The sequence below is a fragment of the Psammomys obesus genome, unplaced genomic scaffold (assembly GCF_907164565.1).
Source record: "Psammomys obesus unplaced genomic scaffold, mPsaObe1.curated_primary_1811, whole genome shotgun sequence".
Classification (NCBI taxonomy): domain Eukaryota; kingdom Metazoa; phylum Chordata; class Mammalia; order Rodentia; family Muridae; genus Psammomys; species Psammomys obesus.
The window spans coordinates 6,489-32,976 of record NW_026596277.1 but is presented as its reverse complement, the minus strand read 5'-3'; the positions used below and the strand labels follow the sequence as shown (position 1 = coordinate 32,976).

General features: G+C 41.8%; 2 protein-coding genes across 5 annotated transcripts in view; both read left to right on the top strand.

Annotated features, from left to right (window-relative positions):
* Ogt (O-linked N-acetylglucosamine (GlcNAc) transferase) overlaps positions 1-4,170 on the top strand; it is a 44,932-nt gene extending 40,762 nt beyond the window's left edge. For 3 of the 4 annotated variants that reach the window (XM_055596924.1, XM_055596923.1, XM_055596922.1), the window contains exon 22: positions 1,934-4,170. In XM_055596924.1, the coding sequence (XP_055452899.1) occupies positions 1,934-2,108 (175 nt within the window). In that variant the 3' untranslated portion in view covers positions 2,109-4,170. The remainder of the gene's footprint in view (positions 1-1,933) is intronic. The other variant, XM_055596925.1, reaches the window with a different exon arrangement.
* A 12,359-nt stretch (positions 4,171-16,529) lies between these two features.
* Positions 16,530-25,932, top strand: LOC129668839 (protein TsetseEP-like). Its single transcript, XM_055596926.1, has 7 exons — positions 16,530-16,639; positions 19,096-19,145; positions 19,635-19,668; positions 24,077-24,262; positions 24,549-24,580; positions 24,964-25,455; positions 25,511-25,932. The coding sequence occupies exons 1-7, from the start codon at positions 16,530-16,532 to the stop codon at positions 25,930-25,932; spliced, it is 1,326 nt and encodes a 441-aa protein (XP_055452901.1).
* The last annotated feature ends 556 nt before the right edge of the window (positions 25,933-26,488 follow it).

Below are 26,488 nucleotides of genomic sequence, written 5' to 3'. Positions count from 1 at the left end.
ACCACAGTTTGCCCTACTTTCTCTCCTCCCAGTTTTTACCCACCTCTTCAACCCCTCATCCACTCCTCCCTTTCTTTTTTGGGAGGCCTCCTGTGGATATCAACAACTCCCCTCCCCAACATTTTAAGGCACAGTAAGATTAAGCGCATCTTTTTCTGTTGAGGCTAGATAAGGCAGCCCTTAGGGGGAAAAGGGTCCCAAAGGCAGGCAGCAAGAGTCAGAGATAGCCCTTGTTCCTGCTGAAGACCAAGACACAACTAAGTGCAGAGGGCCTGAGTCAGTCCCATGCATGCTCAGTTGGCAGTTTAGTCTCTGAGAGACCCTATGGGCCCAGGTTAGTTAAGTCTATAGCTATTTTTTGTATGTGTTGTCATTGACCCTTCTGCCTCCTTCAATCCTTCCTCCCCTCTTTCACAGGATTCCCCAAGCCTAGTGTTTGGCTTGTGTCTCTTCATTGGTTTCTATTAGTTGATGGATGAAACCTCTCTGGTGATGATTATATTAGGCTCCTCTCTGCAGATATAGCAAAATATCATTAATAATGTCAGGAGTGGACTTTGTCTCATGGCATGGGGCTCAAGCTGGGTCAGTCATTGGTTGGCCATTCCCTCAAATTCTGCTCCATCTTTTGTCCCTGCATATTTTATAGGCATGAAAAATTGTGGGTCAAAGGTTTTATTATTTTTTTTTCTCTCTTTTTAAAGATTGTATGGCGTGAAGGTTTTGTGGCTGCGTTGGTGTCCCAATCCCTCTATTGGAAGTCTTGCCTGGTTATGGGAGACAACCAGTTCAGGCTCCAAATCCCCCATTGCTAGGAGTCTTAGCTAGGGTCACCCTCATTCTTTTTCTTGCTATGTACTATTTAACTGTATAGGTGTATTACAGTATAGCCACTCTTGTAGACACAGAATTTTAAAGACTTAGAGCACAGCTGGGGAGATAGCTCAAGTGGCCAAAGTGCTTTCAAAGAAGACATGAATTTTATCCCTGGGTACTGTGTTGTTTTTCTTCTTTTTTATTTTTGCTTTTTAAAAGACTGGGCCTAGTGGTGCATGCTTATAATCCCAGCACAGGAAGTAGGAGACTGGCAGATCGCTAGTACTAGTTAGTGTATATGTGTGTGTGTGTGTGTGTGTGTGTGTGTGTGTGTGTGTGTGTGTGTACACACTAATCGAATATCTATCTGTAACCAGCCTAGCCTTCTTGGAGTGATCTGTCTCAAAAAATAAAATAAAAATAAATAAAAGAAAAAGAAAGAAAGTTGAAGGTACCTGAAGAATGACACTCAAGGTTGTCCTCTGGTCTGTACACACACACACACACACCCTTATGTATCCAAATAGACAGATAGAGCCCATACGATCTTTTTCTTAGAAAGCAAGCATTAGTAAGAATATAGCTGTGTTGAGTGCAACCATACTCATATTTCTAATGCTATGACGACAAACCCCGTGACCAAAATCAACTTGGAGAACAAAGGGTTTATTTGGCTTATATATCCATATTATAGTCTACCATGAAGGGATGCCAAGGGAGGAACCTGGAAGCAAGAACTGAAGCAGAACAATGGGGGAACATTACTTGTTGGCTTGCTCCCCATGTGTTGCTCAGCCTGCATGGTTCCTTACACAACAAAGGAGTACCTTTCTAGGGGTGTCACTGCCTACATTGGTCAGGGTCCTCCCACAATAATCACTAATGAAGAAATTGTCTCACAGATATGCCCACAGACCAATCTGATGGATACAATTTCTCACTTGATGTCCCGTCTTCTCAGGTGACTTTAGTTTGTGTTAAGTCAACAGGCCAATTGGAAAAAGTGTAAACTTTGGTGAAATTATTTTTTCATAAACGTGACTAAGTGTTTATTGGGTCTAGTTCTGAATTTTTGTTTTGATGTGTAAAATTGGTTCTCTTTGTTTTTATTACCTAGCCTGAAGAAAATTCGTGGCAAGGTCTGGAAGCAGAGAATATCTAGCCCTCTGTTCAACACCAAACAATACACAATGGAATTAGAGCGGCTCTATCTGCAAATGTGGGAGCATTATGCAGCTGGCAACAAACCTGACCACATGATTAAGCCTGTTGAAGTCACCGAGTCAGCCTGAATAAAGACTGCACACAGGAGAATTACCCCTGTACCTGAGCCTCAACCTTTTGGGGGAAAGGGAACTAGATTAATATGCTTTGTGCGTATCTGTACAGTACTGTGTTGCAGATGGGTGATATTATTGATAATAGAATAGCACAGCCAGACTTGCTTCCTGCATGATAGGGAGAGACAAGAGATAAGAAACTGCTATTCCACAAGGAATGTCTGTAGAGTTTTGCAGCAACCAGGTGGTACAGAGGTCTGGAAGGTCTGGTCTCCCTTGGTCTTCCATGGGATGCTTAATGTGGAGGAAGATAGAGCTTGACCAGCCATTTTGTGGTTCCATGGATTGATCAAGTCTTCTGATCCTTTATTTTTTTTTCTTTATATTTTGGGTATTGGAACTAAGAATGTCTGCTTTTGGGTATTTTTACTTATGTGAAGTGGTCTTGATTCTTCTGAGATAAGGTTTTAAACTGAAATGTTGCTTCCTGTTTTAGTGTCTGAACTCTTGACAGGGTGACAGGAACCTTGCTGGTGTAGTCTTTTTATAGGTTTTATAAACCACTTGAGCCTATATCAGTCATTTTAGAGTCTGACCTAGCTTGGCGCTGTCAGTGCTTTTTTGATTTAGATGATGACTCGAGATTTTCAGCCTGTTTTCCATTTCTTTCCCCCCAGCCTCCCTTTAAATTCTCCTGTGACTGCTAAGAAAACCAAGTCTGGTTTCAGACATCCCAGAGTGTTTCTGTCAAACACGCCATCTGGTGCCAAATGAAAATTCTTAGGAGTGAATATTAATCATGAAGGTCACAGTTGTGGTACTGTTCTTGATAATAATGTAGATTTTTTGCCTAAGTTTTACCTATTTCACGAGTGTTTAAGCCCTTTGATTGCCCCTCCTATGTTGCTTCCAAAAGTGATAGTGTGTGATAAGATTTTTACCTTCCTTTCTAAAGTTTGTTGTTTTTTTTTAAAGTGAGTCCTGTTCTTCCTATTTCTTTCAGCAGAAATGAAATCCCAGGTAAGTATAAGTATTCAAATATTTGACTAGCAAGTTGCAGTTCTCTCCAGTACATTAAATAATGGTCACTGACAGATTTAAAGGTAAAAGCTGTGATGGATCATCTCTCTATACAGGCAGTTATTTTTCAGACTGTGTTTGGTTATATCTTCTGGACTTAATCTCCAAGTCTATGGATTCAGCCTGGGTAGTAGTGAATTTATACTACTTGGGTTGGAGTACACATTAGACTTTGGCCCTTGGGGAGCTTGAATTCTTGGTGGTTAAAAAAAATTGCATTTCAGTAAAGGGTAGAGGGCTGGAGGGGTACACAAACAAGCCAACATATGAATATGTTTGTACTGCTTTACTGCACTTATACTCTCCAGTCACAGATGAGTTTTCTCTGTTAGTAGTGCTGTAGATTATGTCTTTCCAAAGCACGTAGGCAGTGCACCTATTCTCTAGTTGCAGCTATTGCCTGAATGTACCTTAGCTGAAAATTATTGATAATTAAGAATTTGAATTTGTAATTCTTACTGCTAGTTAAAACTGAAGCAAGGAGTCTCATGTAATTCTGATAGCAGAATTATATTGAAATGAATTGTATACCTTTAATAATGTAAATCAAAGAATATCAGTTAAAGGGTTTCTTAATTTATTTTTTAACTGAATAAATATCAGTTAAAGATTACCAGCATGGCTACAGGTAAACTGATTTTCAAATTTCACTGAACTAAATGTGGGATTGGATAAAAAGACTTTCAGTGCCACTGAGTCTGTGACCTGTGGCCATTTACATAGCACATCATTCCTCCTATAGGGATGAATTTTATCCAGGCACGAAAAGCAGCTGCTCCAGTTGAAGCTTTGCTTATTGTAAAAGGCTTTTATTTCCAGGTAACATGTCTGTGGAAGACTTAATTCTGAACAGAGTTATAGATATTACTGGAAACTAATTTTTTTTTCTATTATATTCTGCTTTATTGAAAAAGTAAAGCATTTAAAATTGTGCTCCAGAAATTCAGATGTTGTCTTGTGATCTTTAAACAATAAATGGATGATTTCCCCTTAATGTGGCTTGGTGTATTTTGTCTTGTTATGATAACCATATTCTTGAATAGGTCAAAATAGCACAACCAGAAGTGTTTCCTTGTTTTATGTTGATGCTAGGAATTAACTTTGTTTTCTTTCTGATTGGAGATTTGGAGTTGGCAAATAATCCATTAACGGGACAACAGAGCTCCATATAGGCTTTTGTGGGTCTTTTTTTTTTTTTTTTTTTTTTTCGCCTTTCATTCTGGGGATTGAGCCAGAGGGTCTTTTTTTTTTATTAATATATTTTTTAAATTTTTTTGCTGGGGCCTGCCAGCAGAGTCAAACAGTTCTTGAGTCGGGAGTGAGGATTAAAATAAATAAACTAACACACAACACATGGGACCTTTCTGAGAGGCTCTAGTGGAGAGTAGACTCGACCAACAGCCTGGCTTTATTGCCGACTGCTTTTAAACTAGAGTAAAAACAGCTCAGAACAATGGGTTAAATTTACAAGGAGGTGAAACAAGAGGTGTGATTTTGACAAGCTCTCCCACTTGCTGTCACAAACAAAAGGAGATGGACTTGGAAATTCTTCCCTGGCTTCAGTGAAGGCCTGGTAAAACCAGTCTTTCTACTGAGATTTATATATCAAAGCAGCTGCTATAGAACAGTGGCTCCCAACAGGTCTCCCTTTTTTATTTTTTTTTTTAAATTTGACCATAACTTAAGAGTTATGGAGCAGAAGGTTTTGCCTGTCTTAGGTTGTTTCTCTCGTAAGATATATTCTTACCTATCATTGGTACATGAATTCCATCATTCATGCCCTGTCTTGGGTTGAATGTATCCCAGAGAAACATTACCCGTCTATGACTACCAACCTCTGCTAGGGTAGACACTGGGGTTTGATCTTATGCAGCTCAGCTTTAACATTCTAAATGGCCTTCAGGCAGGTTTTCATTGTCGCCGATAGGAACGCATCTCCTATCACAAGCCAAGTCCAAAATAACACTCCATAAAAGTGGCTTAATAAATGACTCCTTGTGTAAATTACCAAGTCTGAGAAACATTCACAGGAACCATAGTAAAAGGCTGTTGAACAATCAGAACCATTTGAAAGCTTACATATACAGTTTGTTAGTTTACATTGAAGGCAAGAAACATTAAAGTTTGAATCTTATTAACATTTCGAAACAACAAAGCAAAAGGAGAATTTACATAGGCAGTTACAGGGCCTCCCAAGAGTTTCTGAAGCAAGCTTGTTTTGGTCTGCTGAAAACCAGTAAGACCAAAGGTTCACATTTGGTCCTCTTTTTCATTCTTTCTGATTTTGTTGAGAATTATCCTTATTAACAGAACAATCAAGTCCAGTCCATTGTATAAGAAGTTTCTCTGCATGAGGTCTTCTCCCAGGAGCAGAATGAAACAAAAGTTAGGTCAGGAGCTTAAGTCCAATGCGGCTTTTTGGTCTCAGTCAGGGCAGAATTTACAATTGTCTGTAGCAGGAACATCCTCCTGGGGAACAACTCCTGCAAATTGCACCAGCCTTTAATAGGATCCACCTGGCTCCTTCTGCGTCCTGTGGGAAAACACAAAAAAGCCTTCTTCCCCATATTAATACAGGGTCAGGGCCCTGCCATATTCCAGTAATCAGATCTTTCCATTTTACTTGGGCATAATTATCTTTGGTATTAGGATGCCACAATCAATCAGCCGCAGAACGGCCTCGTATATCCACGTTCAAAAATTTTAAAATAAAGAGAGAACATGATTAAGATTTGGGGATATGAGTCCCCCTTTTTTATTTTTTTTGCAATTGGTTTTTAAGAGATCCATATGGGCAGGCTCCATAGGTTTTTAGCCTTGAGGATTATATGGCATACCTGCTTTATGACTTTTTAAAAATGTTGAGAAGCTTGACTAATATATGTAGTACCATTATTAATCTTTATAATGGAAGAAATACCAATTATAGCAAAACATTTTAGATTTTAAAATTTTGGGATATGAGTAATGTCTGTTTGTTGTTCAGAATGGTTTTAACCCTAGGTTTTAAGTAAGTTAACTTTGTTACAAATTTTAAACAGCCAATGACCAATAATGTATAACCAAGACCTACTGAAAATGGTAAACATATCTTCAAGACAGACATACAAAACATCTTGTTATTTGTTGGATCTAATTTTTTATGACCATTGAAGCTTTGTAGCAGAATTAATTATTAGCTTTCTTACTGGAAAAACTGAGAGGCTGCCTCTTTAATAGTTTTTCCTTGTAGGGTGGCAGCCATAGCTACTCCTTGAGTATAAGATGGCCCGATGTCTGAACATAACCTCATATATTCAGAAACATCTCCTTTCTTTATAAAGGGTCTCAAAGCTGTTTGGCAAGCACTGTTAGCATTCTCATAAGCCAAATGTTATACTAATAATAATCCAGACTTTTCATCGCTTATAAGTCTGCTGCTTGCTTTAATCTTGTCACAAAATCTTGAAATAACTTATCAGGTCCCTGACAGATTTTAGACAAATGACAGATTTTAGACAAATCCTCCACCTGTCTACCTGCTTGTGGAAGTTTATTCCAGGCCCTCTGGCCAGCAGCATTTACCTGAGCATAAACGGCCACATCGAAATCCAATTGTTGTCCTATTTCCCTGTAGAATTCTTCTCCAGCAAGCATGTCATAAGTTATAGGAATTCCCTGAGCTCGAGTAAGTTCAGCTGTAACTTGACAATGCTCTGCAAATTCTGACTTCCATAATAAATGATCTCCTCCTAATAAGCACATTCTTGTTAACTGTTTCCAGTCCCCTGGGCAGAGGGCCTCATTAGACAAGGACTCCAACAGAGTTTGAGTGAAAGGCCTGTAGTACCATGTTGAGAGCATGCAGCTTTTAATTGTTTAAAAGGTATAGGAGCATGGACTCTCGCCATATTACCCTGTCCATCAGGTTGCTCTAGAACTGGAAAACCATAAAACTCAGTTATATTTTCTCCATTCTGCCTAGCTTCTTGTAAAGAAGCTTGTAAGGGAGATACAGTTGCACATACAGTGGACAAAGGAAAAGATCCTCTTGTCTTTTGGGCCACTGCAACTGTAGCAGTCCCAGGAGGAGGGTCCAAACCGGCAACCAATGATGGATATGGAGTGGGAGATTGAGCCTCATTTTCCCTAGTAGTTAATTCTATAATTTTTTCTGTTTATTTCCTCCAAGCTCCATTCCAATTTTTTAATTTCTTTTTGCCAAGGTTTACGCTTTTTAAGGTGCATAGCCTGAATTGGAGGGTATCAGAATAATACTGATCTGGTTCTTCCTCCAACTCTGCAACCTCATTAGGATCCAAGTCTTCCTCAAAGTCTCCTTCTGGCAAGAAATTACTGTCATCAGGAGGGAAATACAACTCCTCTGGAGGAGCTGATATTCTAATATCATTTTTCTTGAAGCCTGCCATCTTTCTAACCTCCTTCTCTCTGAGCCTGAAAGTTTAACTTTCTCAGTTTCCTGCTGCATATACACACTACCTTTAATTAAGTTTCATACAAAAAACACTAGGCTACTGCCTTGGCCCATCTTTATTCCCAGATTTACTCATTGCGCCCTTTCTACTTAATGATGCGAGCTCGCCAAAAACCGCGGTGTCCTTCAATGATTCCCTGTATTTCAAGTCCCACGTCTGGGCACCAATCTTCCAGGGCCTGCCAGGAACGGTTCTTGAGTCGGGAGTAAGGATTAAAATAAACTAACACACAACACATGGGACCTTTCTGAGAGGCTCTAGTGGAGAGTAGACTCGACCAGCAGCCTGGCTTTATTGCCCACTGCTTTTAAGCCAGAGTAAAAACAGCTCAGAACAATGGGTTAAATTTACAAAGAGGTGAAACACAAGGTGTCATTTTGACAAGCTCTCCTACCTGCTGTCATAAACAAAAGGAGATGGACTTGGAAATTCTTCCCTGGCTTCAGTGAAGGCCTGGTAAAACCAGTCTTTCTGCTGAGATTTAAATATCAAAGCAGCTGCTAGAACAGTGGTTCCCAACAATTTTTAAATAATTTTATATATTCACTTTTATCCCAGCTGTAGTAGCACTCTCCCGCTTTCCCTTCCAAACCTCCCCTCCCTCCCTTATCTCCTCCCTGCCCCCTTCCAAGTCCACTGAGAGGGGGTGTCCTCCTCTCCTTCCATCTGGCCCTAACTTATCAGGTATCTTCAGGATGGTTGCAATGTCCTTATCTGTGGCCTAGCAAGGCTGCGCCTCCCTCAGGGGGGAGGGAATGCTCAATAAGCCAGACATTGAGTTCATGTCAGAAATAATTCCTGTCCCCTTTACTAGGGAACACACTTGGATACTGAGCTACCATGGGCTAACCCTACCAGTGTATCAAAGCAGATGCTGAGACCCATAACCAAGCCTTTGGCAGAGTGTAGGGAATCATATGAAGGAAGGAGGAATTAGTATTACCTAGAGGGGACAGGGAGCCCCACAAGATCCAAATATATCTGGACACAGGGGTCTTCTCTGAGACTGTTTATCCAACCAAGGACCATGCATGGATATAACCTACAACCCCTGCTGAGCAGAGAGTCTTATGCATATCAAGTAAGCACATTAACACTGAGCTACAACTCCAGCCCATAGAGTCTGACTTTATATGTGGACTACTCTTGTCTAGTATTTATAGACAGAACTATTTTCCCTCCACTGTGTACAATGGTTGAACTCAGCCACAAGTTTGCCCTCCAATTTTTTTCAGAGATATAAAAGGGAAACATTTGGAGCTGAAAAGATGACTTGGTAGTTGAATGCCCTGGGTGCATTTCCAGAGGCCCCAGTTTTGATTCCCAGTATCTACTTGGCAATTTGTAACTCCAGATTCAGAGAATCTGGCATTCTTTTGGCCTCCAGCATGGATGGAGGAAGCAGCCCAGATAAGAGACTATACAAGTATTTATGGAATTATGGATGGGAGGTAAAGGTAGTTTAGAGAGTTAATATCTGCCTTGCCCCAGGTAATATGAGGTTATTCTAAAATCTATCAGGTGTGTGTGTGTCTTTTATTGATTGTGATAGTGGGTTAGATACACTGTCAAAATAATTACAGGTTTAATAATACATGTTATGAGTCCATACCATTATTTTAACCACAACACAAAAGGGAAACATTTGGAGCTGGAGAGAGAACTTAACACTTCCAGAGGCCCCAAGTGTCAGGCACTATTCTGTTAAAGGAGTTCATTAGGCAGGTTGCCCTTCTGGAAGGGGATCTGGTATTTTGCAAGGTCTGTACCATGATATACCCCAGAATTGCTTTCAATCTCTGGCACTCATTCCTTGTGCACTGCTTCATCTCTATTACCTGGTATGGTGTGAATTGTCACTTTTTGGGTTTTTACACACTTTGATTGAACAAACTTCCTATGGGATCTTATTAAAGATCCATCTGATGTGCAGATGAATTCCTAATTATGGAATTCCTGACTTGATACAAACAATTTTAAAAGTTAAATTGTTTTAGAACTTCTAAAACAACTTTGTAAAGTTTATGGCTGCAATAAATAACTGTGTGGACCTCCAGATACCTCATTAGGAGACAGTCTTAAGGCAGATTTGTAGCCTCAGAGAGCCTTCACTCATGAATCCCGATATACACCATAAATAGAGGTAAGTTGGTTTAAACTTTCTATGAACCCAAAAATTTAATGGGTCTACCGAGCAATATCTAAGTACAAACCTTGATTTCAAAATATATGCTAACTCTTCTATTGTAATTCCTTATACCTTGTCACCTTATGGCATTAAATACTGTCATTTTAAATTTACTTTTTCTCTTAGAATGAAAGACAGATATAATTATTGTCCTGAACTCACTATAAAGTTAGAGACAGCTGGAATTTACAAGACATACATTCTTGTAACTTTTAGGCCCTATTAACCTTTAGGCTTTGTCAACCTTTGTCACTCTGAACTCATGTATACATAGATAAGAAATGTTTAGTTTTAAAACATGTACCCTGTTGTATTTTAGAATTCATCTGTTTCTGTGATTAATTACCTTTTTGACTATGAGGCTATTCTGTTTCTAGGAGCTTTGTCTCAGAGGTATAAAGCTATGAATACACAATAAAGTTGGCAGAACCCTGTTGACAGAAGCCCAGTGGTATAAGCCCATTGAATGATAGCCCACCGGAATTTAATTCATCCAAATATCTACATCTAAACATTTGCATCCACATATCTACATGTGGATATTTCATCTTGTACATATGTTACATGAGTATACATACATCAATTGTCTGTTTGTAAGGAGCTCCTTTTGTATTGTCCATTGAATGTGTATATGAATATATACAGGACTATATGTCTGATTGATTGTCTATATACCTATGGGGTGATGCTATGGAACAGGCAGCCTAAACTTGCTGCAATTTCTGCAGAGGGAATGCTAAGTTAAACTTCTTAACTTCATCCACCTTTTCCCTTCAGCATGTGTTCATGAATGATCATTGCTTACTTTTTCTCCTCTATCCTTTTCCTATTGATTCACAAATAAGTGAAAAGATTCAGGATCTATCAACCTAAGATAAGCAGGAAAAAGTTTAGCCTGTGTAGGCATCTCCTGACTCAAGTTTGTGTAAACATGCTATGATTTATTCTCTGTATTGCCAATCAACACCATTAGTCAATGACAAGCAATTGGTGGGACATCCTGGTCCAGAGGGGAGGACAAAGAAGTAGGAGGAGAGATCTGAGAGGAGAGGACCAGGAAACATCAGAAGAAATGAACTGGGCCTAAAAACATGACTTAAAAGCAAGTATACTGTGGGAAATCTGAATGGGAAGAAGCTATGCAGGCTTCGAGGTTTCAGATAGAGTAATTATTGCCCAGCATTGTGCTCTAGGCTAATTAATTATTTCCTAGTCTGTGTGGTGATTTGTGTATACAGCTGGTTTAGGAATAACTGCTGTTTAACTAAAAGATAATATTAAATATTAATAATCATAAACATGTGTGCCTGGTGCATGAAGAGGTTGGAAGAAGGCATTGGATTCTCTGGAACTGGAGTTATTGTGAGCCACTCTTTGGGTCCTGGGAATTGAACCCAGGTCCTCAATGAGAACATGTGTTGTTTTTTTTTTTTATTTTTATTTTTTGTTGAGACAGTGTTTCTCTGTAGCCTTGGCTGTCCTGGGTTCACTTTCTAGAACAGGCTGGCCTCAAACTCAGAGATCCACCTGCCTCCATGTCCCCATGTGCTAGAATTACAGGCATGCACCACCATGTCCAGCCTAACATTTAATTTATAATTGTTAAGAAACAAGATTGTACTTTGTTGTCCATGTTTTCACCTAGGCTTGCAGACAAAAGGGATTCTTTGTTTTGAGCTTCCTGAGTATCTGGGACTAGGGAGGCATACTAGTGTTCTTTGTGTCTAGCCCAAGGACTTTTTTTTTTTTTTAGATTTTAATTTTTTAAAATTTAGATTTGTGTTACTTGTATGAGGTTTTGACTGCATTTGTGTCTATGTACCATGTGTGTTCCTAGTGCCAGAAGAGTTTAGAAGAAGGCATTGGATTCCCAGAAGTAGAATTATTGGTGTTTGTATGGATTCTGGGTATTGAACCGAGGTCTTCTGTAAGAAAAATAACTTTATTGATTTGTTTATTTGTTTTGAAGCAGGGTTTCTCTGTAGGCTTGACTATCCTGGGCTCACTTTGTAGACCAGGCTGGCCATAAAATCACAGAGATCCTCTTTCCTCTGTCTCCCTGAGTGCTGGGATTACAGGCATGTGTCACCGTTTCCAGCCTAAGACTGAACTTTGTTAGGAAACATAGTTTTACCTTGTTGTCCAAGTGGTCTCCTGGTCTCCCAGACAGAAGGCATTTAGCCTTAGCTTCCTCTGTAGCTGGCACTAGGGAGGCACATAGGGAAGAGGCATGCCCTTTGTGTCTGGCTCAAGTTTTTTTGTTTTTTGTTCTTCGATTTTAATATTTTATTTATATTTGTGTTATATGTATGAGAATTTGCTTGCATTTTTGTCTGTGAACCATGTGTGTGCCTGGTGCCTAAAGAGATTACAAGAGGGCTTGGATTTCTTGGACCTGGAGTTATCGGTCATTGTGAGCCACAGTATGGGTGCTGGGAATTGAATTAAGGTCCTGTATACAAACAAGTGCTTTTGTAAAAAATTTTCATTTTATTTTTGAGATAGGGTTTCTTTATAGCTTTAGCTGTCCTGGGCTCACTTTGTAGACCAGGCTGGCCTTGAACTCACAGAGACCTACCTGCCTCTGCCTCCCTGAGTACTGGAATTATAGACATGTGTCACCATTCCCAGCCTAACACTGATTTTTTTAATTGTTTAAAAACAAGATTTTACTTTGTTTTCTAAGTGGGTCTGGGCTCTCAGACTCAATTGATTTCTTGGTCTGAGCTTCTGGTGTAGCAGGGAATATGAAGGCATACCCGTGCCCTTTGTGTCTCTAAGAAGTAGGGTTTTCGTTTGTTTGTTTGTTTGTTTGGTGTTTTTTTTAGATTTTAATTTTTTATTTAGATTTGTGTTACACATGTGTGGTTTTTCTTGCATTTGTGTCTGTTTACCATGTACGTGCCTAGAGCCTGAAGAGGTTAGAAGTAGGCATTGGATTTCCTGGCACTGGAATTATTGGTGGTTGTATGGGTTCTGTGATTTGAACCCAGGTTCTCTATAAAAAAAAGTGCTTTATTTATATGTTTCTTTTTATTTAGTTATTTATTTATGTAAGTATATGTATTTCTTTATTCTATTTATATGTTTATTTGAGACAGAGTTTCCCTGTATAGCTTTTGCTGTCCTAGGCTCACTTTGTAGAACAAGCTAGCCTCAAACTCATAGAGATCCACCTGCTTCTGCCTTCCTGAGTGTGTGCCTGGTGTCTGAAGTAGTTGGAAGAAGGCATTGGATTCTCTGGAACTGGAATTGGTGATTGTGAGTCACTATATGGGTGCTTGGAATTGAACTCATGTCCTCTATATGAACAAGGTCTTATTTATTTATTTATTCATTAATTTATTTATTATTTTGAAGCAGGGTTTCTCTGTAACCTTGGTTGTCTGGGCTCACTTTTTAGACCAGAGATCCCCCTGCCTCTGCTTCCCGAGTGCTGGGATTACAGGCGTGTGCCACCATTCCCAGCATAACACTGTACTTTAACTGTTTAGAAACAGGGTTTTATTTTGTTGTCCAGGTGGTCTCCTGGGCTCCCAGACAGAAGGCATACTTTAGCCTTAGCTTCCCATGTGGCTGGCATTAGGTAGGCATATGAGTGCCCTTTGTGTCTGGCTCAAGTTCTTTTTCTTTATTTTAAAATTTTTTATTTAGATTTGTGTTATATGTATGAGGATTTGCTTGCATTTGTGTCTGTCCACCATGTGTACACAGTGCCTTAAGAGGTTGGAAGAAGGCATTGGATTCCCTGGAAGTGGAGTTATTGTTAGTTGTGAGCCACTGTGTGGATGCTGGGAATTGCACCCAGGTACTCTATAAGAACAAGTGATTTTTAAAATAATTTTTATTTTATTTTTGCAATAGGTTTTCTCTGTTTCTTTGCCTGTTCTTGGCTTACTTTGTAGTCTAAGCTGGCCTGGAACTCACAGAGATCAGTCTGATGCGCTACCTTCCTGAGTGCTGGGAATACAGGCATGTGCCACCATGCCCAGCCTAACATTGAATTTTCAGTTTTCAGAAAGTAGGTTTTACTTTGTTGTCCAGATAGTCTCCTTGGCTCCCAGGGTCAAGGTTTTCTTTTGTCTGAGCTTCCCAAGTTTCTGGGACTAGGGAGGCATACCAGTGTCCTTTGTGTCTGGCTCAAGGACTTTTTTTTAGATTCAAATTTTTTCATTTAGTTATGAGTTACATGTATGGGGTTGTGCTTGCAATGTGTGTGTGTGTGTGTGTGTATACCATGTGTGTGCCTGGTGCCTGAAGAGTTTACAAGAAAGCATTGATTTCCCTGGAACTGGATTTATTGATGGTTGTGAGCCACTGTATGGATGTTGGGAATTGAATCCTGGTCCTCTTCAAGAAAAAGTGTTTGTTTATATGTTTGTTTATTTTGATACAGGCTTTCCCTGGCCCAGAACTCACAGAGATCCCCCTTCCTCTGACTCTCAGAGTGCCAAGATTACAGGTGTGAGCCACAACTCCTATGTCAGGTTTGTATTTTTTTCTTCTTGTTTTTTTGAGACGTTTTCTCTACATAGCCTGGCCATTCTGGAATTTATAGAGATTGGGCCTTTGCCTACCAAGTGCTGCGATTAAAGCTTGCGCCACTATGTCCAGCTTTTAAAAATGTTTTATTTTGACATTATTTCCAATTTCTTTAAATATAAGTAAAGATGATGATTTGGAAGTACAGCTACACATATTTTATCAGCATTACCAAGAGATCAGGCAGTGAGGTGTCTTAAGCTATCTTAGTTTTGTAGTAGATAAATCTATCTGGTACCAGCATGTTTATATAGAATTATAGGCTAGCACTCCTTCCTCTTTTAAAATTTTTAAAATTTTTATTTTTTTCAATTAATTCATTTTATGTCCTGGTTGTAGCCCCCTCCATCATCTCCTGTTTCCTTCTTCTTACTCCCATCCCCCCTTTCCCTAGTCCACTGAAAGGAGGAGCTCTCCTCCTTTGCCATCTAACCCATATCTTATCAAGTCTCACCAAGACTGCCTGAATCCTCTTCCTCTGTGGCTTGATAAGGCCACATCGCCAGGGGCAAGTGACCAAAGAGCAGACAACCTAAGTTATGACATAGGCAGCCCCTGCTCCCCTAACTTTGGGACCCACATGGAGACTGAAGTGCCTGTGGGTTGCTTTTCTTTTCAAGGTAGGGTTTCACTATGTGGCTGTTCAGTAACTCATTATGTAGACCAGACTGGCTTCTAAGTCAGAGTTCTGCCTGCCTCTACTTTTCAAATCCTTGGATTAAAGGTTTAAAGGCCTGCAAATCTACGTCCACCCTTGAACTTTTTAAGGTGCCAGTTTTAAGCCCACACAAAACTCCTGGAATAATGCTCACCATAAAAAAAGCAAATGCATCGGAAGTACACTGAAGTCTGCAAGAGAAAGGTACAGTGTAACTGCTTGTTTTTGTTTTTGTTTTTTTTTTTTTTTCCTTGTGTTTGGAACAGGCACCAGAAAGCTTACAGTACCCAACTCCCCCACCCCAGGATCTGAAAAGTTTTGATGCCAGCGCCACTGTTCAGTATTGCTAGATGTTTTGCGGTTGCACCCCCTTTCTCTTCTGTAGGGGACTAAATGGTCTTCTGCCAGGGCTCAGTGTAGCTGGAACACCATGAAGACGAACTTTTTAAAACATTCTGGCAGTTCAAGAAAGGTAGAAGCCTTCAGGTTCTCATATAGATAGATTTTTTTTTTAAAGAATTTAGTTTGAGCCAGATATAGGTGGCACATATTTTTAATCCCAGCACGGTGGAGGCAGAGGCAGGTGGATCTCTGAGTATGTTGCCAATCTGGTCTACAGAGTGAATTCCAGAAAACCCAGGGTTATGCAGATATACCCTGTCTCGAAAAACAAAAAACAAACAAACAAAAAATAACATAAAAAATAAATGTAAAGACTTTTTTTTTTTTTTTTTTCTGTGAACTCAGAAAGTTGTTAGAAACCGGGCATGGTCCGGGCTCCAAAGTTAAAGGTGGAACTATGTCCAGTTCCAGGCCAGCCTGGGCTTACAAGGACCATGTAAAAAACTAAAGGACCAGTTCTTAAAACTAAACGGAGAAGGGGTTTGTTAGAGAGGGTTAGCCGCAATATCCGGCTTGGGTACACCTCTCTATTGAAACGGTGCCCTTCTGTGAGAAATAGCATCACAACAGGGATGTCCAATTCTAGAAGCACTGGAGCAGGTATCTCAAACTCATGGTTAGAAAATTCAGAAACTTCGTTACGGTCATTCTTGAGAGGTGGGAGCCCAAAAAGGCGGGAATATATCCTCTACTCCCATGGTGCCTAGGGGCTTGGCCCTATTAAAGGCGCTGCCCGCACACATCCGTTGCTGGCTCGCCAGAGGAACGGAGGAGCGGGGGGTGGCTGGGTCCTGCGCCAGACACGCACACAAGCAGGTGTGTATACGGTGGGCTAAGGGGGCCCCGGTCTCCTTTGAGTGTCGGAGGTTTAAGTAGAGACACCACTTTGGAGTAGCCGGGATCCGTGTTGGCACCTGGGATCAGGAGGACTGAGATCCGGTAAGACACTTCCCCTTACAGAGAAACAGGGCCGTGGGGGCCGGGATCAGGGCCGAGGCCTTCAGCAACCATGCAGAAGGCCCTGGGATGGATGCAGGCGCTGCCGAAAAGAACAAATGGCCAGGATTCTATGGGGTTAGGGGCGGGACATGGACGCCACAGAGGACCATAGAAGCAGAGGGGGTGATGACGAGGAGAAGGGAGCGGCGGGGAACATGGCGGCTGTGACCCCTGAACCCAGGGACTGGCTGTTTAGAAGGTTCCAATGTTTGGCCGTTACCAGTGTAACCAGGCCGTTTCAGGCAGTGCTGGTCCACACACACGGAGCACAGGGCACGGGTAGGGTAGTGGTAAGTGGGGGTAGGGTCCAGGACAGGGGACAAGGGCAGACAGGGGCCTAGCCTTCGGCCTAGGCTTCACGGGCTGTGGGAGAATGGTCTGCACGTCTGTGGGAAGCCACAACTTGGAGATGTCCCAAGGGGGTAGGAGAAGGTTGCTGTGCTGGGAGGACTAACTAGTAACCTGGGGCTTAGGATTGCTAAAAAGGGGCGCTTGTCTGGCCAAGCGGAGACTAATGGCCACCATGGGCAAGATATTAACTTACGGCCCAGCAGGAGGGATGGGGTCTCAAAGCCTGCCTGGTGGAAGCGCCTATACGCCAAAAAGGCAAAGCTCCAGTTTTGTTTGTAGAAGATGCCAGGAACCTTAGACAGTACTTGAAGGGGGCGGGGTTGGGCAGGCTGACAGAAAGGGCAGGTTGGTCAGGAGAATGGGTGGTGGGGCATGGCGGGGCCAGGTAGGGTGGGCAGGGCTGACAGCTGGGGCTGTGGAGCCAGGCCTGGGCTAATGGTTGGGGTCGGGGTGAGCGTGAGGACAGGACAATGGTGGGAGAGGGTGGAGCCAGGCAGGGTAGGTGGGAGAAGGGTGGGGGCTTGTGGGGAGGGGTGGCCTGAGGTGGGAAATATCACTGGACTCTTGTGAGAGCCCCTGGCTGAGCAGCCAATGGGAGCGTGAGGGGACTTTTGCTTAGTGGAAGGATTTGGTAAGGCCAGCAGCCTCCTGTGTTGAGGCCTGGTGTAGCTCATTCCAAAGGACTAGGCCAGACTAGGCCACCGGTCCTGGCAGCTGGAACTGCAGGGAGAGTTTGTCTGTGGCTGCAAGGCTGGGAGAGCAGCTTTCAAGAGAATAAGGGTTGAACAATTAATAATTAAACACTAGTCCATGTCGAAAGAAAGCTGGAGGTTAAATTGAGGGCTGTACTTGTCTTTACACCTCACTAATGTGACACTTGAAGTAGATAAAGGGTCCACTACATGCTTTTGGCTTTTTTTTTTTTTAATATTTTCTAGATAAAGTTTTCCTGTGTAGCTCAGGCTTAGAACTCACTCTATAGACAAGGCTATCCTCGAACTCAGAGATTGCCCTGTCTCTGCCTTCTGATTCATTCATTTATTCTTTCTTTCTTTCATTTAATTGATTTATTAGGGTTTTTTTTTTTTCAGACAGGGTTTCTCTGTTTAGCCTTGTCTGTCCTGGAACTCATTCTGTAGACCAGGCTGGCTTCAAACTCAGAGATCTACCTGCCCCTACCTCCTGAGTGCTGGTATTAAAGTTGTAAACCAATACCGGGAATATTGTTTTGTGAAACTAAGACTTGATTTGTAGCCCAGGCTGGCCTTGAACTTGGGATCCTTCTGCTTTTACCTTCTGTGTATTGGGGTTTCAGGTCTGAACCACTATGCCATACTTTCTCAGTTAATTAAAATATATATATATATATTACATATACATATATATATTGTTATATATATGTATATATATAGGGTACATTTGTTTATTTTTTTGTGTTTGGACATGCAAGTGCCATGGTAGGTGTATAGAGATCAGAGATTAGACAGCTTGCATTAATTGTTTTCTCCTTTTACTACGTAGGTCCCTGGGATAAAATTCAGATTGTTAGGTTTGCTGGCAAACACATCTTACTGATGAGCCATTTCAACTGTATTGATTTGGTTAGTCTTAAATATGAATTATAAAGAAACAAGAATCTTAGGTTCCAGAATTCCAGACTCCTATACATCTCTATTAGTAGGCAGAAGCTCATAATTACATGAAGCACACAATACCTTATTAAGTATGAGTAATTTCTAAAAAGTCACTCTGATGAAATTCATGCCTACTGTTATATGACTTCCACTCCATTCTTGATAGCACTTAGCTCCTATCAAGACATATATCTATATATATGCGCTCATATATGTAGACATATATAGACAGCCAGACAGATAGAATTAAAAACAAAAATTATTTTTCAAAGAGAAGTACATATAGGGGCTGAGATGTCGCTCAGTTGGTAGAGTATTTGCCTAGCCTGCATCAAACTTGGCTCAGACACCAACACGGCATAAATCAATGGCAGACACACTGCTGTGAATCCCAGCCCTCAAGTGGGAGAGTGAGGATAATAAAAACTTCAAGGTCACATTCCACTACATAGGGGATTAAAGCCAGCCCAGAATCTAATCTAAGACACTATTCTTAGTTTTGAGGTAGGGTCTTGCTATTGAGACCAAACTGGACACACATGAGCACGTAAAGGTACTTCTGACCTTGCATTTTGGAAACTGGTTATTGCCGGCATTTATTTGAGAATGTGGATATCTTATTGCCTGTGTTGTTGGTAGGCCTTAGTTTAAAATCCTCTTTTTTTTCCAGTTGTATTATTAACATGGATATAAGCAGCGGCAGTGAAGAGTTTGAGGACTGTAAGTAGAGCCTTCATTTGATTGGAGGGTGCATATATTAAATGTCTTTGTAGAGATGACTGATATGAAATTTGGGATACTTGGCTTGATCTGGTCCTATGTTTGGCCCCTTCTAGTGTTCTTTCTGGCTTGTTGAAATTTATTTCTCTGCTTTCAAGAGCAGGGGAATATATTCATTTTTTAAATGTGTGCTTTACCCCTTTTTGGTTCCTGGGTCTTTCATTTCCTCTCTATCTTTCATAGGAAACATAGATTATTTTGGCTCTTACCTCTGTCTTTCTTTGTCCTTCCTTTCTTTGTCTTTCTCTTTGTTGCTGGACATTGAGTCCAAGGTATTCTAATCAAGTACTCTACACCTGACCTATGTCACTAGTCTTGGGTAAATGTAAATTTTACTAGCCGTAATTTATAAGCTAGTTTTCTGGAGTAAAAGACATGAGCTACTAGATTTTATGATGCTTCCTAACGCTCTTTCTTTCTTTGATTTAGATAAGTCTCCAGTGCCGGAGCAGGAAGAGTCCAGGTAAGCAGGAGATTTGTTGGAACTTGACTTCTCTTTTTTTTTTCACCCATTGTCCTAGGCAAAAGATTTAAGAGTAAACATCACATTTTCTCAACAGCATCATGTTGGATGTCTGACTTTATTACCAGTTTAAAGTATCTGATTCTTGTCTTGGGCCATTCTTTAACTCTTCCGCTGTTGGTTCATTTTTATAGGGGTGTGTGTGTGTGTGTGTGTGTGTGTGTGTGTGTGTGTGTGTATTCTTTTTTTAGGTGGAGTCTCACTGTATAGGTCTGGCCATCCTGGAAATCACTCTATAGACCAGGCCGGCCTCTAACTCATAGAGATCTGCCTGCTTCTTCCTCCTTAGTGCTGGGATTAAAGATGTGTGTCAACATGATTGACTAGTTTTTGGCTTTTAGAGACAGGGTCTCACTATGTAGTCCTGGCTGTCCTAGAACTCATTGTATAGATAAAGGCTGGCTTTGAACTTGTGGCCTCTGCTCTTAACTTCTAGAATTCATACTCAACTAGTTTGTTTTTTTAAAAATGTCTTTGAACTGTCTAGTCTAAATCAGTGCTGCATCTTGCCTCCTGGTGATCTTATAAGTGTACTGTGATCATATTTATAACCAATACAAATAACTCATCATATAAATATCAGCGTGCTTACCCTAGCTTTTAGAGCTTTTAGAGATCTGTAAGATGTGGTAAAAGTGATGATCAGATAGAAATGGAGTGAGAACCAAAAGATAACCATGTGCTAGAAATTAAGAGAAGCTTTTTCCTTCCCTTCCCTTCCCTTCCCTTCCCTTCCCTTCCCTTCCCTTCCCTTCCCTTCCCTTCCCTTCCCTTCCCTTTCCCTTTCCCTTTCCCTTTTTCCCTTTCCCTTCCTATTCCCTTTTCCCTTCCCTTCCCTTTTCCCTTTCCCTTCCCTTTTCCCTTTCCCTTTCCCATCCCTTTTTTCCCTTCCCTTTTTCCCTTCCCTTTTTTTCCCTTCCCTTTCCTTCTTTCCTTCTTTCCTTTCCTTTTCCTCTTTCCTTTCCTTTTCTTTCCTTTCCTTTCCTTTTTCCTTTCCTTTACCTTCCTTTCCTTTCCCTTCCTTTCCCTTCCCTTCCTTTCCCTTCCTTCCTTTCCCTTTTTCTTTCCTTTTCTTTTCAGACAGAGTCTCTTTGTAGCCCTGGCCATCCCATAACTCACTACATACACAAGGCTGGACTCGAACTGAGTTCTGGGATTAAAGGCATGTGCCATCATTCTCAACAAGAAGATTCTGTTTTTTTAAAAAAATAGTTGTCTTTCTTTTATGTGTAGAAACATTTGCCTGCTTGTATACATATGTGCCTAGTACCCATGATGCCTAGAAGAGGTGTTAGACCCCCTAGAACCAGTTAAAACCAGTTGTAATCTGCTGTGTGGGTGCTGAGAATCAGACCAGGGTCTGCTGCAAGAGCAGCCAGTGTCAGGGGCTGGAGAGATGGCTTGGTGATCTTCCAGAAGACAAAAGTTTGATTCCTAGCACTGACATGGTGGCTTACAACTGTCTGTAATTCCAGTCCCAAAGATCTGCTGTCCTCTTCTGGATTCCAAATACACTGTATGCACATAGTACATGCACATTCACATGGGCAAAATACCTATAAACATGAAGAAAATAAAAATGAAAAATCATGACATATGTGGTGGTGTACATGGCCTTTTATCCCAGTGCTGGAGAGGCAGAGGCAGGCAGACCTCTCTGAGTTCAAGAACAGCCTGGCCTATAGGGTGAGTTTTCAGAATAGCCAGAGTTGTTACACAGAGAAACCCTGCCTTGAAGGAAAAAAATAAAATAAAAAAGGAAAATCTTTTTCAAAAAGAACACCATGTATTCTTACTTGCTGAGCCTTCTCTGCAGCCCCTCGAAGACAATAATTTTGTTTGTATGTGTCTAAGGCAGGTCCTCTCTAAGTAGCTTTGGGTGTCCTGGGCTTACTATGTTAACGCTGGCCTTGAATTCACAGAGATCTGCCCGCCTCTGCTTCCTAGGTGCTGGAATTGAATGCATGTGCCACACACCCAGCCTAGAAAGGTTCTTTAAGGCTAGGATAGTAAGTAGGAGAGCAAAGGTTCATCAAATTGGCAGCTTAAAAGACAACATGCATCGTAGAAGTAGATTAACATTGGTGTCTATAGTGGATGCAGAAAAAATTGTAACAAGTATTTGGAGTGTTTTTCTTTTTTTAATTTTTTTATTAATTACACTTTATTCATTTTGTATCCCCCCATAAGCCTCTCCCTCCTCCCCTCCCGATCCCACCCTCCCTCCCCTTTCTGCATGCATGCCACTCCCCAAGTCCACTGATAGGGGAGGTTCTCCTCTCCTTTCTGATCTTAGTCTATCAGTTCTCATCAAAAGTGGCTGCATTGTCCTCTACTGTGGCCTGGTAAGGCTGCTCCCCCCTCAGGGGGAAGTGATCAACGAGCAGGCCAATCAGATTATGTCAGAGGCAGTCCCTCTTCCCATTACTATGTAATCCACTTGGACACTGAACTGCCATGGGCTACATCTGTGCAGGGGTTCTAGGTTATCTCCACAAATAGTCTTTGGTTGGAGTATGAGTCAGGAGTGTTTTTCTTCTATAGTAAAAGTGTTTCATGTCCAGAGATGGATCACTGGGTTGAGGTACTTGCCACACAAGTCTAATAACTTGATTTTCATCCCCAGAACCCGTGTAAAGGTGAAAGTAGACACTTGACTTCATAAAGTTGTGCTATAACTTCCACATATGTGTTGTGGTGCATGCATAATTATACACACTATACACCTCCGTCAACAATGATAATTTTAAAAGGTACATCTTACAGGGATGCATGCCTGTAAACCTAGACCTTGGAAGCCTGATGAAAAATTTCTGTGACTTCCAGTATATCTTGGGCTAAAGAGTAGCTGCTGGTGAGCTTCATGGCACATTGATACAGGCTAGAATCGTTTTAGAATAGGGAGGTCTCTGTTGAGAAAATGCCTCCATAAGATCAGGCGGTATGCAAGCCTGTAGATTTTTCTTAATTAGTGATTGAAGTGAGGGGCCCAGCCTATGGTGGGTGTGCTTATCCCTGGGCTGGTAGTCCTGGGTTCTGTAAGAAAGCAGCCTGAGCATGCCAGTGGGTAAGCAGGCTCTGCTTCAGTTCCTGTCTACAGCTTTTAGCCTTTTCCTATTCTACTTCTCTCAGTGATAAGCACTGATAAGGAAGTGCAACCCAAATAAACTCCTTTCTCCTCAAGTTGCTTTTGGTCATGATGTTTCTTCCCAGCAATAGTAACCCTAAATAAGACAGAAATTGGTACCCAGGGTGGTTACCACTATATCAGACCTGACCGTGTCACTTTGTGGAGGATTTTGAAAGTACTTTGGAACGTTGGGAGCTAGAAAATCTATTGAGTGTTCAAAGCTTGGTGAGCTCTTCCCTGGGAACATGGAAGGTTAGTGTTGAGAAAAATGCAGATGATGTAGGCCTGGTTTGAGAAGTTCCAGAGGGAAGATTGGAAGTCACTTAAGGACTCTATTTGGACTGTTTCATATTTTGAGTTAGGAATCTGTGGTTGTGGGTAGCTGGGGCTGAAGAACTGGCTGTGATTAACAAGATACTAGCCTAACTAACTTAAATCCTTTCCTTTGCTGGGATAATTGAAGTTGGACAGCTGGAGCTGAGAAATTAGCCATAACTAAGAAGAGACCAGCAGTACTGAGGTGAAATATTCTGGAAAATGTTTACTCAGAATAGGCACACAGAAGTGGTGATCCAGAGACTGTTGTCTGGTTTGTAGCTTGTGCTGGCAGCAGAATCTGGTAGTCTCTAAGAGTCACCAATTGGTACTGTTTATGAAATCATGAATGTGTCATGAAGAACAGCGGAGGCCTGGCACTGTGAGGCAGAGCTGCAGTTCCCAAAGAGACCCCAGGAGAGGCTACTAGTAGGAGTGCATCCCAGGTGAAGCAAGAGACTCCAGCCATTTGGAGATGCCAGTGTCATGGAACAAGCACCAAGAAGAGCGGCAGTCATGGAGTGGAGCCATCCTGATCTTAGGAGACAAGCTGGGCATGCTACAGAGGGTAAAGCTGGAGAAGATCATGACAGGATACCAGACATGAGACATTGAGTTACTTGCTCAATTGGAGTTTGGTTTTGCTTTGTTCATATTGTGACTTCTGTAAGATGCCTCCTTTTGTAAGAGCAGTGGAAAGGTTTATAGAAAGATGGAAAATGAGGACTAATTGAAAGATTTAACAAATATAATGAAGGGGAACAGAGTTGGTATAAGAAACACCCAAAATTTAACAAGTGATCATGCTTATTGTAGAAAGTAGGGGAAATGTCCTGAAGAGAAGAATACTCTGCTCATATTTTCTTGGTTTGTTTTGTTTTGTTTTTCTACCTTACAACTTAGCTGTGTGGTGATTGACTCAGACTCTGACACTCGATCTTCCATTGAAGAACAGAGGGCTGAGATCTGTGAAATAAGCAACAAAGGGAAGTATCATTTCTGCTTAGAGAAACAGCTGGGCTCTGAAGCCTTGGCACATGTGGCTGTTTTAGGATCTGCCTCTGCAAACCTTAAGTTTGTGATGACTTTGTAGCCAGTGCCACCATTTCTTTCTCCATCGTGTACTGGTTTCCTACCCTGCTGTTTATTTCCTAACACACCTGCAACTTCCTGTTGCCTTAGATTTGGGTAGAGTTCTATCTTCCTAGAGCTCTGCTCCTCCCTCTTCTCTTTTCATCCTTTATGGACAAGAAAGAGGAGAGGGTTAGAAGCATGACACTACCTTCTTTCCAGCTGGGTGGAAACTGGGGTTAGGAGAGGTTAACAGTGAAAACTGTTAAAGATCTACTATCTACTTCATACCTTATTGCATAAGACAGCAAGCACCAAAAGTCCAGCTGGACCACAGTGACTAAATAAAGAACTTTTCTAAGCTAGAGAACTTTAACTTGATTTAGATGAAATATTGCTTTATTGAAGCAAGTGCCCTTATTTGGCTATGGCCCACAAGGCATCAGATTTGTGTTAAGGAACAACTGAGCAAGTACCTCATGCTGTCTAGACAGTAGGATTTCAAAGTGGGAATCATATTTTCATTGCTAGTTTATGGGTCACTTCTCTCAGGAAAATACAAAATAAAGGGAACATTCTACAACTATGATTTTTAACTATGATTCAGAATGTCCAAGCATTCAACTATTTAAGCTTAGTTTGTGTTCAATATCCTGCTGATGTCTGTATGTACAGAGTGGGTAGAAGGAGTGTATTTACATATGTCTCTTGAATTTCAGATGATTCCCGTGATGAGGGCCAAATACTTGAGTATGAAAAAGAAGTGGTTCAAAGTATTGATTCTACTCCCAGTTCAGCTGATGGTTGTGACCTGTGGGATCTTTGTGGAAATTCCAACCAGCCATCAAGTGAGTCTAACCCAGAGCCAGAGCCAGAGCCAGAGCCAGAGCTGGAGCCAGAGCCGGAACTGCAACCTCAGCCAGAGACCGAGTCCCAGGCTGAGCCCAAGCCAAAACCTGAGCCCAAAGCACAGCCAGAGCCAGAGCCAGAGCCAGAGCCAGAGCCAGTGCCAGAGGGGGAGCTGCATCCAGAGAAGGAGCCCAAGCCACAGCCTGAGTCCAAGCCCCAGCTGGAGCCTGAGCTAAAGCAGGTGCCTGAGTGTCAATCTGAGCAAAATATCACCAACAAGGAGGCTGGGGAGAGGCGGGCTGCATATCTGCTGGCCAAACAAAGGAAAAAGAGAAAAAACAGATTTATATGTATGTCACAGGGTAAGCCACGTAAGGAAACGTTATAGGGTTGAGCCTAAGCCCCTGCCTGAGCTAGATCCCCAGCCAGAGCAGGAGCCTGAGCCTGGGCCTGAGCCTGACCCTGAGCCTGACCCTGAGCCTGAGCCCAAGGCAGAGGCAGAGGCCAAGGCCCAGCCACAGCTGGAGCCTGCACCTGAGCCGGAGCCTGATTCTGAATCTGAGCAAAATATTACCGACAAAAAGGCCAAGGAGAGTCGGGCTGCGTATCTGCTGGCCCAACGAAGGAAAAAGAGAAAAAATAGATTCATATGTATGTCACAGGGTAAGCCACGTAGGAAACGCCGTAGGCTATTCTCACAGAATGAGCCCAGCCTGCCAAGTGCATCTGCAAAGCCTAGGTCCCCTGATGTGTCCATGTCATCGGGCCAACCTCTTCATGCTGCTGAAAACACCGCATTAAGTAAGGGGAGAGGGAAAGGAGCAAAACCACGAAAGTGAAAAGTGTCTCAAGTGGACGTGGGGGCTCCCATGTCCATTTTCCTTATGCCTCAATATGCATTTAGAGTTCAGTTCCACTGGAGTGCTTTTTTTTGTATTCCCTCTCCTGATGATATTCTGGGTCATTGCCCATCCCCTCTGGATAATTGTGAATCCCTCTATGCAGCCATGAGTTAGAGTGGCTCCTCCCTCCGACATGTTGCAACATGTTGCTGAATGTGTCCCCTCATAAGAGGACTGTTCATGATTTACTCTCTGAGGGTCTAGCCTCATGAGTGGCCTGTAACATGTTTAAGTTTAATAAATAAATAAATGATACTCTTGGTGCCTAAGTCTCTGGCTAGAGTTATTGGCACTATGGGTTCTGGAAGAAGGCAAAAGGCAAGGTGTGACTTGCAAATTGGGTGAAGGTGCTGCTGGGGACATGTGCTAATACCATACCAATCCATAGACTATACTAGTCTTAGTTGCTCATGCAACCAAGCCTCCAAGGACCCTCGTGGTAGTTCTGTGTACCTGTGACACTGTTTACTCAGCTAACTCAGCTGGTGGTTGA